This window comes from Culex pipiens, chromosome 1 (assembly GCF_016801865.2).
Source record: "Culex pipiens pallens isolate TS chromosome 1, TS_CPP_V2, whole genome shotgun sequence".
In the NCBI taxonomy this organism is placed as follows: domain Eukaryota; kingdom Metazoa; phylum Arthropoda; class Insecta; order Diptera; family Culicidae; genus Culex; species Culex pipiens.
This window is the reverse complement of record NC_068937.1, coordinates 47,580,489-47,593,499: the sequence shown is the minus strand read 5'-3', so window position 1 is coordinate 47,593,499 and position 13,011 is coordinate 47,580,489. Positions and strand designations below refer to the sequence as shown.

At 37.2% G+C, this 13,011-nt stretch overlaps 2 protein-coding genes and 1 long non-coding RNA gene across 3 annotated transcripts; 2 read left to right on the top strand and 1 right to left on the bottom strand.

Annotated features, from left to right (window-relative positions):
* Positions 1-607: 607 nt before the first annotated feature.
* On the bottom strand, positions 608-4,675 carry LOC120431333 (uncharacterized). Its single transcript, XR_005607860.2, has 3 exons — positions 4,217-4,675; positions 3,968-4,114; positions 608-1,381 (listed from the first exon to the last, which is right to left on the bottom strand). It is a non-coding gene; the product is annotated as an uncharacterized LOC120431333 (long non-coding RNA).
* Positions 4,676-6,443: 1,768 nt separating this feature from the next.
* LOC120431331 (uncharacterized) lies at positions 6,444-7,366 on the top strand. The gene is made up of 3 exons (XM_039596465.2): positions 6,444-6,580; positions 6,876-7,019; positions 7,083-7,366. Exons 1-3 carry the CDS (start codon positions 6,533-6,535, stop codon positions 7,308-7,310), a joined length of 420 nt encoding a protein of 139 aa, XP_039452399.1. The 5' UTR covers positions 6,444-6,532; the 3' UTR covers positions 7,311-7,366.
* Positions 7,367-11,033: 3,667 nt separating this feature from the next.
* LOC120431330 (uncharacterized) lies at positions 11,034-11,831 on the top strand. Its single transcript, XM_039596464.2, has 3 exons — positions 11,034-11,129; positions 11,190-11,330; positions 11,388-11,831. Exons 1-3 carry the CDS (start codon positions 11,079-11,081, stop codon positions 11,619-11,621), a joined length of 426 nt encoding a protein of 141 aa, XP_039452398.1. The 5' UTR covers positions 11,034-11,078; the 3' UTR covers positions 11,622-11,831.
* The last annotated feature ends 1,180 nt before the right edge of the window (positions 11,832-13,011 follow it).

The following is a 13,011-nucleotide window of genomic DNA, read 5'->3' as shown; positions in this document are numbered from 1 at the left end:
TTATTTTATTCCCAAGAATTTTACATTGCATAGTATACATTTAAACCAATTGTGTTACACACAACTAGCAGTATTGGAACATGACGCTGATTTACTATCGTTTCGAACCAATTAAAAACATAGTTTCAAGATGCACTATTTTACGAGATCAGATGCAAAAGACGAACATTTCCGGTCAGGTTCGCCGTCGCACCTGTAGTTGAACACCGAAATCTGTTTTTTTTTGTACAGGTGTCAGATGATTTGGGTAATCACAGGGCTTCTGTGGCAGGAGAAGCTTCTTTGGCGGGGCAGCATTTGTTCCCTTGCTTGTTAAGTAGTCGAGGTCTTAGGTTTGTCCGGATGTGTGACTGAACGTTGATTGCCATCCACCATGGATGGCTAGACAGACTTCCGCTTCATCGTTTCCGAGTTCGCTTTCACCATCATAGTTCTCCGGAATCTCACTAAGCTGTGATAATCGAAACAATCTTTTTGATGGAGGATTTTTTTGTTATTTTTATTCCTCACCTGCTTTCTTGAAGAGCACAACACTTTCGATCTATTGACTGGAACATTCACGCCGCTAGAATCTGCATGGTAGAAACGGCACAACCAGCAACCCGCATAAAGATTTCTGATGAACTTACAGTAAATTTTAAGGTTACAAAACGATAAAATATATTGTCATTTTGACAGTGTTTTAACAGTAGACAGCATCGTTTTTTAAGATAATTTGCGTCGTATTTTGGGACTTTACCATAAAAAAGGGGGGTTGTTATGCACCGGTACCATAAAAATTTCGAAATTTTTCCATACATTTTTTTTCCAAATACGACGCATTTTACTGTTAATCTAATGTTGCATTTTTCATCCAAAAATTCGTCCTGACTATAGAAAACATCATGCATTAATAATAAAAACAGCAAGCATTACAATGCATTGCACAGTAAATTTACAGTGCTTCATGGTTTTTTTCCCTACTAAATGGTACTGTAAAAACTATATTCGGACAATTAAATAAATAAGCACTACAATGTAATACACAGTGAAATTATATTTTTTAATGTTTCTTCTGTACTTAATCTTACTTTAAAAACTATATTTGGACAGTGATATCAATCATTTATACAGTAAATTTAGCAGTATTTCTAAATTGTTTTTTTATTGCATTTTATTTAAATTTCATTTAACGCTTTCTCTCCACGCCGTTTTCTTTTGAAATTCCGGTTCAATCAAGCCATCCACGGATCGATGGAACTGGTTCACGTTTCCTTTAGTTTCCTGCGTCCACACTGCTCGAAAATATATTCTTGATGAAGCTGAACACGTCGTCTACTTCAATGAACGGAGCTGTCGGCATTCGCGCAATCAAGCAGCACAATCCACGAGAAATTAGCCCCTGCAGAAAAGAAAAAAAACTAAATTAGAGATAATTCGATAGAAATACAAACAACATTGAACAAAAATAAAATTAGTTTGTTAACCCTCTAAAGCCCAGAGCTATTTGCTTAGCATTAAAAAGTACCCCGTTTAATTTTGGTCCACTCAAACTCCGGTTGTTGGTCCTTTTTTTCTTTTGACTTTTTTTAGTTTGTACGATGATTTAACGTCAAACGAAAAACTGACGAACTGTCATTTTTTATACAGAGCTCACGGGCACTAGAGTAGTACGGGACAAAAGTACGCATGGGACAACGTTACGTGGATCTTTTTGATACTTAATTTTTACCTTAAAAGCTCATATTCGGGTTTTTTACTTGATTTGATGGAAGATTGTGTAAGTTATTCAGAAAAGTTACTTTTCGGCCATTTTGATCTAATATTTGAAATTTACAGAATAAGGTTTTACAAAACTTCAGGTTCACAAAATCTTTGAAGCCATTTCACTAGTATTTAGCCTAGCCAATTACTTTGCTAATCATAAAAGATTCTTTGTAATTTCTCTTTTTCTGATTCTGATTCAAAATCACTGAAAAATAGTATTTCTGCCAAAATCGAACCAAAAAATAAAACTTATGCAAAAATAAAACGGTTTTTAACCCTACAAAATAAACTTTACTTAGTTCAAGAAAGTCAATATACTGTAAAATTATCTTTATTTGGTGTTAAAAACGACCCCCCATTGAAAATTAGATGAAAAATTTAGTTTTAAACAAAAAATGAGCGAAAAATTTTTTTACCCGCGTGGTGCGTACCTTTGCCCCACATACGGGGCACTTCATTTTTTTAGCAATTGCCTGGTTTTCGATATACAAGCGGTTTGAGGGAAATCCTAGTACTACGTGGTAAACATGTCGAATCTGAAATATTTAATGGTCATCGATGACAGAGTGATGGTCATTAAGTAGCTACCTTTGCCCCGCTCTACTCTATTATTACGAATATCGAGCTGACAAAACAGCAACATGTAGTTAAACATTCTGCCCAGTTGCTGTGAAGCTTACCATGGCTTTTCAAAAAGTTAAAGTTCATGCTGCACGCACACACTCTTACTTTTAATTTCTCGTTATTGTAGTGTTGGTGAGCTCCGTGTAAAAAGGGTGTCAAACTTAAAATGGATCCCGATGGTTTGACTACAGCAGTATCAAAACAGAGGTATCAGTGTATAATAATGCAACAAATGTTTTCACTTTTACCCACAACATCGAATCTGTGCAAAAAAAAAAAAAAAATATATATTTAGGTGGCAGTGCGTGGCCGAATGGTTACGCTGTCCGCTTTGTAAGCGGATGATTCTGGGTTCGATTCCCATCTACTGCAACCTTCCATCGGATGAGGAAGTAAAATGTCGGTCCCGGTCTTTGTTGTTAGGCCGTTAACTCATTCCAGGTGTAGAAGTCGTCTCCATGCCATAAGTACAAACAACACACCAAACCAAGCCTGCTCCGGTGGAATTGCTGGCGGCGGTTGGACCCGCAATCCAATGGTGGGGTGGAAGGTTCCTTGGAGTAGAAAGAGGTTTGGATGCTCTCCCCATTCAAGCCTTCGGACTCCTAGATTCGAGCAGAAACTTGCAATAGAGACCACAAACGACCTGGGGGTCGTTAATGTGGATGGTTTGATTTTTTTAGGTGGATCAATCGGACCGCGTACTGGACTCACAATCCAGAGGTCCGGCGGCGAGCGCCATAAAATTCTAAGTGTCAATTTTTCGGGGTTTCGTTCCAAGCTATAACCTCGTACACTTAGGTGCCCAGTGCGGCGAAGTCATTGCAGATAAAAGGAAGACACTAGTGGTTGGTACTACAAATAGTGCACCAGAGCACCACTAGGAAGATGATTATTTTTTTTAACATAAAAACTCGTTCTTCGAATTTATTGGTACAGTTGTTAAAAATGATTCAAACAAATTTAAAAAAAATCATGTTCTTTCTTTGAAGATGTTTCTAAGGGTTGATTTTTAAAACCCAGGCATTTTCAAATTGTCTCTGATATTTCTTGTACAGAGCGGATTTGTTAGCCAGAATTTTGCTACTTCGATCTTTCGAATTAAAAATCACGAAAGCGGTCGAACTAATGTTTACAATTCTACCCCATTGTTTGCCAATTCCCGAGCATTTTGTGTCGTGCTTTTGACAGTTGTCAGTCGTTTGAATTAGGTTTTACGCCGACTCGATTTTTAGGTTAGAAATTTGACAGTTCGGCTGCACTGTTTACATTTTTTGCACGTGTGTCTAAGTAAAAATGTGTGTGCGTGTGCGCTCGTGACGTCACGCTGTAAAACCTAATTAGCGAATGCAATGCTATTCGAATTGAAAATTCCGCTCTGTACTGGTTGATCTAATTAACGAAAAAAAAAAAATACTTTTTGACTACATTTCGCAATTTTGCAGGTGCTTAATTTTTTTTTATGAATTCTACATGAACACCTGTAACTTAGGTTAACGTAATGGGGCCGTGTCTCTGCCTTCCTCATAGAAAAAAAAAAAAAAAAACAGAAAAAAAAATCCCAGGCACAAATTTTACTTCACAACCCAATACTCACTCGTGGTTGCTAAACTAATCGTCGCCATTCGGGAGCCGTACCGGATCCGTCGCCTGGTGGATCTGTCCAGTCAACACCAGCACCAGCACCGGGAACGCGTTCAGGACCTTTCCAGCGCGTCCTTCCTGCACGTCATGGCGGCTCCTCCTAGAAGACAACAAACACAAAAAATGTGGTTAATTATGACAAATGCCAGCTGTGGGATGAGATTCCGCCCCCCTGAAATTACACCGACATCAAATTACTCACCTGCAATTTTTGTTGCTTCACAACAGATCAACCCGGCGGATCTGTCCAACAGGTCCAACAAACACCGGGAGGTAGCTCCGGGAACCTCGCCAGGAACGCGTTCAAACAAGTGCCGGATGCCGATTACGCGGAAATAACCGAACCAAAAAAAAAAACAAACGGCGACGCGAACACGCGCGAGTGAAAAAAGATGACAGCTCGGCGCTCGCTCAACCATGGTGCGTTCGTTTCTTGAGCGTCGGCTGCACATGTTCAGTGTGTCATGGTGCGTTCGTTTTAGGAGTGTCGCACGGGTTCGGTGTAATAGTGCGTTCATTGTAAATATTATTTTTTAAAGTTTAATGTTAAATTTAAATGTTACAATCGAGATTAATATGTTAAACTGTTAAAATGTTAAAATGTTTAAATGTTTCAATACACTCAACCCCCGGTGGTTGGTCACTTTTTCGTTTGAAAAAACAAACTAAACTGTCACTTTTTACACGACGCTCACGCACACTATCAAAACGAACGTTTGGTAGTGTATGTGAACTCCATGTAAAAGGGGTGTCAAACTAAAAAGTGACCCCGTTGGTTTGACAACAGTTGGTATCAAACCGTCGGAGTTTGAGTGTAATAAAATCAAAAAAATATAAAGTTTCAGAGTATCAAAACTTCACAATGTGTAGAAGCAATCAAACAACATTTAATTCTAAAATGTAAAAATTTCGAAAAAATCTAATATTTTTTATGTTGCCATATATTTAGTATTATTTTATGAATATTTTATTACTGAAATATTTCTATTTTCGACTCTTTTGATATTTTAATATTTATTTTTTTTAATATTTCAATGTTTTAATATTTTAACATCTTAATTTTTCAATATATTTTATAACAAAATAGTTTATTTTTCTAGTATTTCAATACTTTTAAAATGAAAATAGTTTAATATTTTAATATACTGCCCATGTTCGCATAAATGTCCCATATGCAAATACAGCAAGCTGAGAAAAACGCATTTGAAGTTTGTCCCATACATAAGGCTACGTGTTAAGTTTTCGCAAAAAAACTGGATTTTCTCCTGATTTTCAGAACAAAGTACTGTATGTTATAGGCTCTTTTGAAAGAGCACACGATTTTGAACCAAACTGCATCAATAACTCGAAATCGATGAAAATGCATATGGGACATTTATGCGATCAGGGGCAGTATAGTACTTTAATATTTCAATAATTTGATTTTATTTGATTTGAGCTTGTCAAAATCGTTTGTAATGTTTTGTATTTAAAATATAACTCGGTTTTCAATACTTTAATTACAAGATTCGCAATATCAAAAAAAAAAAAAAACACTACGTAACTATAACATTACAATGAAACTTACTGTAAAAAATAATTGGACAAAATGCATTATGAGATTTCCAATAACAGAACCATAATATTTGCTGTAACGATGAATTTTAAGGTAGCTCTATCGGCATTCCAATAAAGTTCGAAAAAGTCAACAATAAACTTACCATAGATATTATAATATCTATTGTAACTGCATGATTTTAACAGTGCAAATCATCATATAATTTTATGCGGGAAATTCATAAAACATTTGCGAAGGATGCTAAACTACCAGCAAAGAAAACGAAAAATAAAAATGCCTTTGTTTTGACATTTCTTGGAAACAGCAGATGCTAGTCGAAAGTTGCTTGGATATACCCACTGAGCATTGAACTGAAACTGAGGAGGATTTTTTTTCAAACGTTCCCAAAGGGTAGATTAGTACCTGTGAATTGCCACCAGGTGTAATTTTGGCGTGGCGGTAGTGTCGCCAGCCCCAACAGCGGAGTGGCGTATCTATATATATTTAGTCTATGCTCAAGAGCAACACCTTTGACAGGCAGCAGGTCGAAGAGGTGGTGGATTTGTGCTACGGTGAACCTAAGGGAACGACTTTGAAGGAAAACGTGGCCGAAGCTACCAAGTGTTTCTTCGCGAACAAGAAGTTTAAGCTAATGTAAAAATAGTAATCCGTTAATTTAGCTTGTAACACAATAAACGAAAATTTACTGTTGATAAAAGCCCAATTTTTTGGTATCACATTCTCAAAAACTGCAACCAAGACATATAACATATATCTTTTGCGGACTACGGAATTTCTTGAGGAAGTTTTGAATTATATTTTCAAATCATTCGGTCACTGCGTTGAACTACTCACACCGATTCGTTCGTAAAAGTCGAAAAGGTCAATGACTATGATAACAAAATGCAATTTTTGGATGAGCATTTCTTCTAGAAGTGAGACAGTTTTGCTCAGAATCTCCAACAGATCGGATGTTTTAAAATGAAGCTCCTCATAATATTTTTAGTTTGCTGCTCAAGTTGCTGTTTGGTAAGTAAAATCTTAATGGTAATTCAATATTAAATGCTTCAACTTTTAAGAACAAACCAAATAAAAGCATTCATTAACATGTAAACTCCCAAGCTCGTGAAAAAGGGGGAATTTCCATACAAATTCTACCTTCTACTCGAGCTTGGGAGTTTAGGAGTTAAGAGTCAAGACAAGTTCTGAAGATCAAAATTTGCTCAATTTAACCTTCTAAATGTACCTACACGCATTTACAGTATTTACATTAGAAGTAAGAAAGTAAGAATCCATTTACATTCTTCCATAATTTCTTTTTAAGGCCAAGCTCGACCAACAGCAGCTGGAAACGTTCAGCGGAGTCACGAAGGCTTGTTTCGAGGAGCTGCAGATTCCAGCCGGTTGGGAATTTCCCACCCAAGCGTTGCAGGATGTGAAGTCGATCACCTTCAGCGATCGTCACATTGTAAAAAGCATCTAAAATTTAGCAAAATTTTCAAAAAATTGAATTAAAATTTGAACTTTACAGGATTTCATCGTCTGCGCGACGCGAAAATACAATGTCCTGGACGAGGAGGGAAGGTACAACGCCCAGTTGGTGAAGGAAATCTTCCTCAAGAGCAACACCTTTGACAGGCAGCAAGTCGATGAGGTTGTGGATTTGTGCTACGGTGACCCCAAGGGGACGACCTTGAAGGAAAACGTGGCCGAAGCTACCAAGTGTTTCTTCGCGAACAAGAAGTTTAAGCTTATGTAAACAGTAAATTATTCAAATGTTTTAGAATATTTTGAAATAAATCTCGCTTCTCTAAATTTGTGATTGCTTCCACCGAAATACGAACCGAAGCTCTTTGCATGAGAGTCCATTTGTGTACCACTGCACTACGAGCTAGAGAGCCATATAGGCTCTCTACCTCGAGGTATTATTGATAGCTGAGAGGCAGATCGCCACATTTCTTTCGCCATTGCTTTACAAACTGGCCAACTGTAAGTATAGTACACACAAAAAAATATTACTGTAATGGCAAAAGTAACTTGCTGTTGAAATAAAAGGTGGTCAAAATTTGCTACATTAAAAGCATTTTTCTTGATTTTAAAATGAAAACTTTTACTGCTACAGTTTTTGAAAATCTCATTGCTAACTGATTTAAAAGTTTTAACTTTTGATTCCACTGCACAGCAAAAAAATATGTAAAAATGAAAGCTTTAAAATGGAATGTTTATAAAAGGAATGTGCAATTTTACATCTTTTTAGACGAATTGCTACTGAAAATTTAGTCTGACACATTTTACTCTTTAAAGGCTAGTATGCAGATCGGAAGGAAAGGGGTCAAGAAACAGCTTTACGAACGGCAGAACAAAGGAGAGGGAGCGATTTCTTGGGGCTTTTCTTCACCCTCTCTGACTTGCTTGCGCTGCCGCTGCTGTCCATTTGATTTTTTTCTTGACCGGTTCCTTCCGAAGTGCGTAAACGGCTTAAATGTTTATTGTTTCGACGGAAGGTGCAATTTTTCATCTTCTAAGATGCAATATTGCACACAATAGTGTTCGGAAGAAAGCAAATTTTACAACTGTCAAAAGTTGTTGTTGTGAATGTTGGAGGAAGTTGCTGGTCGTACCATTTCATTCATTTGATCGGTCTCATGTAACCGTGTACGCCAAAGTCCAAAATGTAAACAAACATTTTGGTAGTGCCGGTGGTGAGTGAGTTGTCCACGAAGCGAATCAAATCCGGACACGGCCACAGCCAGGAGTCGGGCGCGAACACCTTTGTAAGCCAATACAGCAGCAGTGGAAGGTGGGTGGTGCCGGTGCCGGACGAGGTCGGGGGGAAAGTTGGTTTTCGGAAAGGACAAGGCCATCGCCATGGCTTCCTGCAGAAGCTGCAGCTGTTTTACGGCCGAAATGGGTAAGAAGGAAGCTGGGGTTCTAGCTTGGGTGTTTGGTGGCGTTTGTGATTGATTTTGTTTGTTTTTTGTAGGACGCCGTTTATGCGGCTGCCGAAGATCGAAGGTCGGGATGTGGATTTGCATCCGCTTTTTGAACAAGTACGATAAAGTTTATTTTAACGTCCGACGGAAGAGGAAAACGACGGATGAACGTTGACGACGAGTTGGCAACATCTGTGTCATTCTCGAAGGAGGACGAAGTGATCGGAAACTTCAAGTTCAGCCGGAAAACGTCGACTTCCCTTCCCGAATCAACAACTCATGGCCAACTCATCCAAGCTTGTCCTAATGATGGCCGGCATCGAGACCACCCTGTTCTCTACATCGCGGTCGCGCTCCAACATGAAGGCCGCGATGTTGCTGCCCAACGAAACGTCCATCCGTAACCTGTTCAGCCTGGGGTCTTCGGACGGAACCGGTGGCGTACCGTAAGAATCGGTACAGCTTGGACGCGGAAGTTGGCCAATGCGTTAAATACAAAAAAAAAAAAGATTGAAAACATACTGTTTTAATAACAAAATATTGAAATAAAATCCATTTTATTTTTCGGGAATCATCACTGCAATGTTAAATGTTATTTATTCTTGCAATAAAAAGTTTTTTCTTATATTAAAAGTAAAAAACTTTTACCAATACAACGATTTTGTTCCAGATTTGCATGGTAGTATCAACAACAATCCAACTTTTAAATTAAAAACTAATTTAATCCACCTATGTGGTTGATGCCTTCCTCACTTTTTACCAACAATGGGTATTATGAGTGGTTTGGATGATGGATCCGGACATCGTTTACAAACATTTAAGTGAGATCCGGCTTCAAAAAAGTTCATAAATATCACTTAAGTGGTCATAACTCGAGACAGGGTTGCCAGATCTTCGATGTTGTGGACTCGTTGGAAAAGTCTCTTGATTACCTAACCAACGATGGGTTGGATGATGGATCCGGACATCGTATACATACATTTAAGTGAGATCCGGCTTCAAAAAAGTGAATAAATATCACTTAAGTGGTCATAACTCGAGACAGGGTTGCCAGATCTTCGATGTTGTGGACTCGTTGGAAAGGTCTCTTGATTACCTAACCAACGATGGGTTGGATGATGGATCCGGACATCGTGTACATACATTTAAGTAAGATCCGGCTTCAAAAAAGTACATAAATATCACTTAAGTGGTCATAACTCGAGACAGGGTTGCCAGATTTTCAATTATGTGGACTCGTTGGAAAGTTCTCTTGATTACCTAACCAACGATGGGTCGGATGATGGTTCCGGACATCGTTTACATACATTTAAGTGAGATCCGGCTTCAAAAAAGTACATAAATATCACTTAAGTGGTCATAACTTGAGACAGGGTTGCCAGATCTTCAATGTTGTGGACTTGTTGGAAAGGTCTCTCGATTACCTAACCAACGATGGTTCAGATAATGGATCCGGACATAGTTTACATGCTTTTTAGTGAGATCCGGCTTCAAAAAAGTGAATAAATATCACTTAAGTGTTCATAACTCAAGGCAGGGTTGCCAGATTTTCAATTATATGGACTCGTTGGAAAGATTTCTCGATTACCGGGTCGGATGATGGATCCGGACATCGTTTACAAACATTTAAGTGAGATCCGGCTTCTAAAAAGTACATAAATATCACTTAAGTGGTCATAACTCGAGACAGGGTTGCCAGATCTTCGATGTTGTGGACTCGTTGGAAAAGTCTCTTGATTACCTAACCAACGATGGGTTGGATGATGGATCCGGACATAGTTTGTTCAGTTTCGATTCTGAGTCGATATGTATATATGAAGGTGGACCTTCGAGCTTTTAACAAAAAGTTCATTTTTAGAGCAGGATTATAGCCTTACCTCAGTGAGGAAGGCAAAAGTTTGAACTTTCTACGAATATTCACCAACGCGAACTTTTAATTCAATGAACGATCTTTTTAAATTTACAGTATTTTTTCTTTGTGTACAGTACATGGAGAAAAAAGAGTTCCCAAAATCGTGAACAAGCGTTCATGAAAATGGGAACCACGCACAAAGCGTTCTGGTTTTGTTCACGATTTTGGCAACTCATTTTTCTCCGTGTAAAGGAGGTTTTAGACTATGACAAACAAACATGCACTTTTTGACAGTTTGACTGCTTTGTTGTATGGGGACCATCCATAAACCACGTGCAAGAATCCATACAATTTTGCAGGCTGGTCAAATTCCCAGTTTTTTTTTATTTTCGATTTTTTCTGATATGTTGTAGGGGGCTTCAAAAATGTATCGTTTGTACTAAAGTTTAGGATGGCACAAATACTAGTACCGGAGAAAATATCTGCTCTTTTTAATAAAAATAAATTTGGTGAAGAAACTCTTCCTTAAACGCAACACCTGTGAAATTTTGCATCACTCACTCAAAAATTGCATGGCTACATTTGTTTTTTTTTTTTGGTTATTCTATTTAATTATACAACCTGTTCCGAAAAGTTGAAAAGGTCATTGATAACAAAATGCATTTTTTTTTCTTTTGGATGAGCACATCTTCCAGGAGACAGTCAGTTTTTAAAGAATTCCGAGCCAATCAAGTGTTTCGAAATGAAGCTCCTCGCAATTTTCTCAATATTGTTTTGTTTTGTTTGTTGTTTTGTAAGTGTAATATTGCATGTATACAAAAAAAATATAATTACGCTTGAATAATCTGTACAGGCAAAACTAAACCAGCAGCAAATGGAAACCATCAACGGATTCGCCAAAGATTGCTTCAAAGAGCTGAACATTCCAAGCGATTCGAATTTACTCGCGAGAGCTTTGAAAACTAAATTAACGACTTTCAGCGATCAGGACATCGTAAGAACACAATTCGTGACCTTAAACAAACTGTAAGCATTAACCTAATAATTGCAGGACTTTCTCGCCTGCATGGGAAGAACGGTTGGAGCGCTGGACGCGGAGGGAGTCTATCATTCGCAGCCGATCGAGGGCTTCTTTCTGCAGAGCGGAAGCACCTTCAACAAGCAGGAAATGATCGACGTGGTCGAGATTTGCATCGGTCAGCAAGTTAGGGGAACACCCTATAAGGATAACGTGGCAAAGTTTAACAAGTGTTTCTATGAGAACAAGAAATTTGATTTGATGTAGATTAGGTGAGAACAATGAATAAAAACCGAGATAAAAACAGTGTTTTTAAAAGCAAGGGGTTGGAAACTCTTAGAGCTATAATTATTATGTTAACCAGTATATCAAAATATATGTTAGTATACTTATTATTTCCTTTACATATCGCCAGTATACTTACCAATATACTGAGAGTATCTTAATATACTAACAGTTTTTGTTTTTCGGTTAGTATACTAACAAGCAGGGGCGCCGACTCTGGGGGGCACGGTACTTTTTGCCCCCCTTAAATTTTGCTGGGGGGCAGCCCATACATTGTGCCCCCCCCCAGAAATTTTGAAAGAAAAATATTCTTATATCAAATATAAAAAAAATCACAGAAATAATTGAAAATAATATCTAAAACTTAAATGGAACATGGTTTGTACACACGGATAGAATTCTTGTAAGCGAATCCGTAAAATAGTTCAAAAACGTTTGTTGTTTTTGAAATCGCTGAAATTTTTTGAACAAAATCGTTTACAATTTTCTGGATTTAGATGCATTTTTGTTCTAAGTCGACAACATTTTATCTATACCACTGTGCTCTCTAGGAGAATCAGTAAGCTTAGTACAAGAGCACAGAGTCATCGGTAAAGGATTTGAGAGATGTCGTCAACATAGATTTAACGGATTTGCTCATAAGATTTCTATCTTTGCATGTTGTTTCAAAAACAAAACCACTGTACTTTTCCATAGCACTTCATCTACAATCAAACTTACGCAAACTCTTGCGAAAACAATCATCATGTTTTCAAACGCAACATTCTGCGATTTGCCATTGTAGATCAGGATTTAGCGAATATAAACTGAAACACATTTCAAAATGGTCATTTGTTGACTGCTTTACATTTACAAAAATGCTGATAAATTCGATAATTTTTTGGATAATTTCAGAAACGATTTGAAAAGATTTCAAATACATTTGTTAACCGCTAACCGTTCTATACCAATTTTAGCCGAAAAATACAATTGTTTCAAAAAAAGTATTTTTTTGAAAACTAGCGCACCGCTTTACTGACAAACAGACAAATTAAATTCTATTCTGAGACAATTTCACATTATAATCTTAAAAAACACAAGTGTATCGCATTCTGCCATTTATGTTCGATTTTTTAAAAAATAAAAAGGCTGTAGCTGCACCTCAAAAAAATGCCGAAAAAGATAAAAAAAAAACAGGAAATCAGCATTATTGAGCATTGGGATTCCATTTTAAAACGTTTTTGGTCAAATTCTTAAATTCTTAAGTTCTAAAATTCTTAAATTCTGAAATTCTGAAATTCTTAAATTCTTAAATTCTTAAATTCTTAAATTCTTAAATTCTTAAATTCTTAAATTCTTAAATTCTTAAATTCTTATATTCTTAAATTCTTAT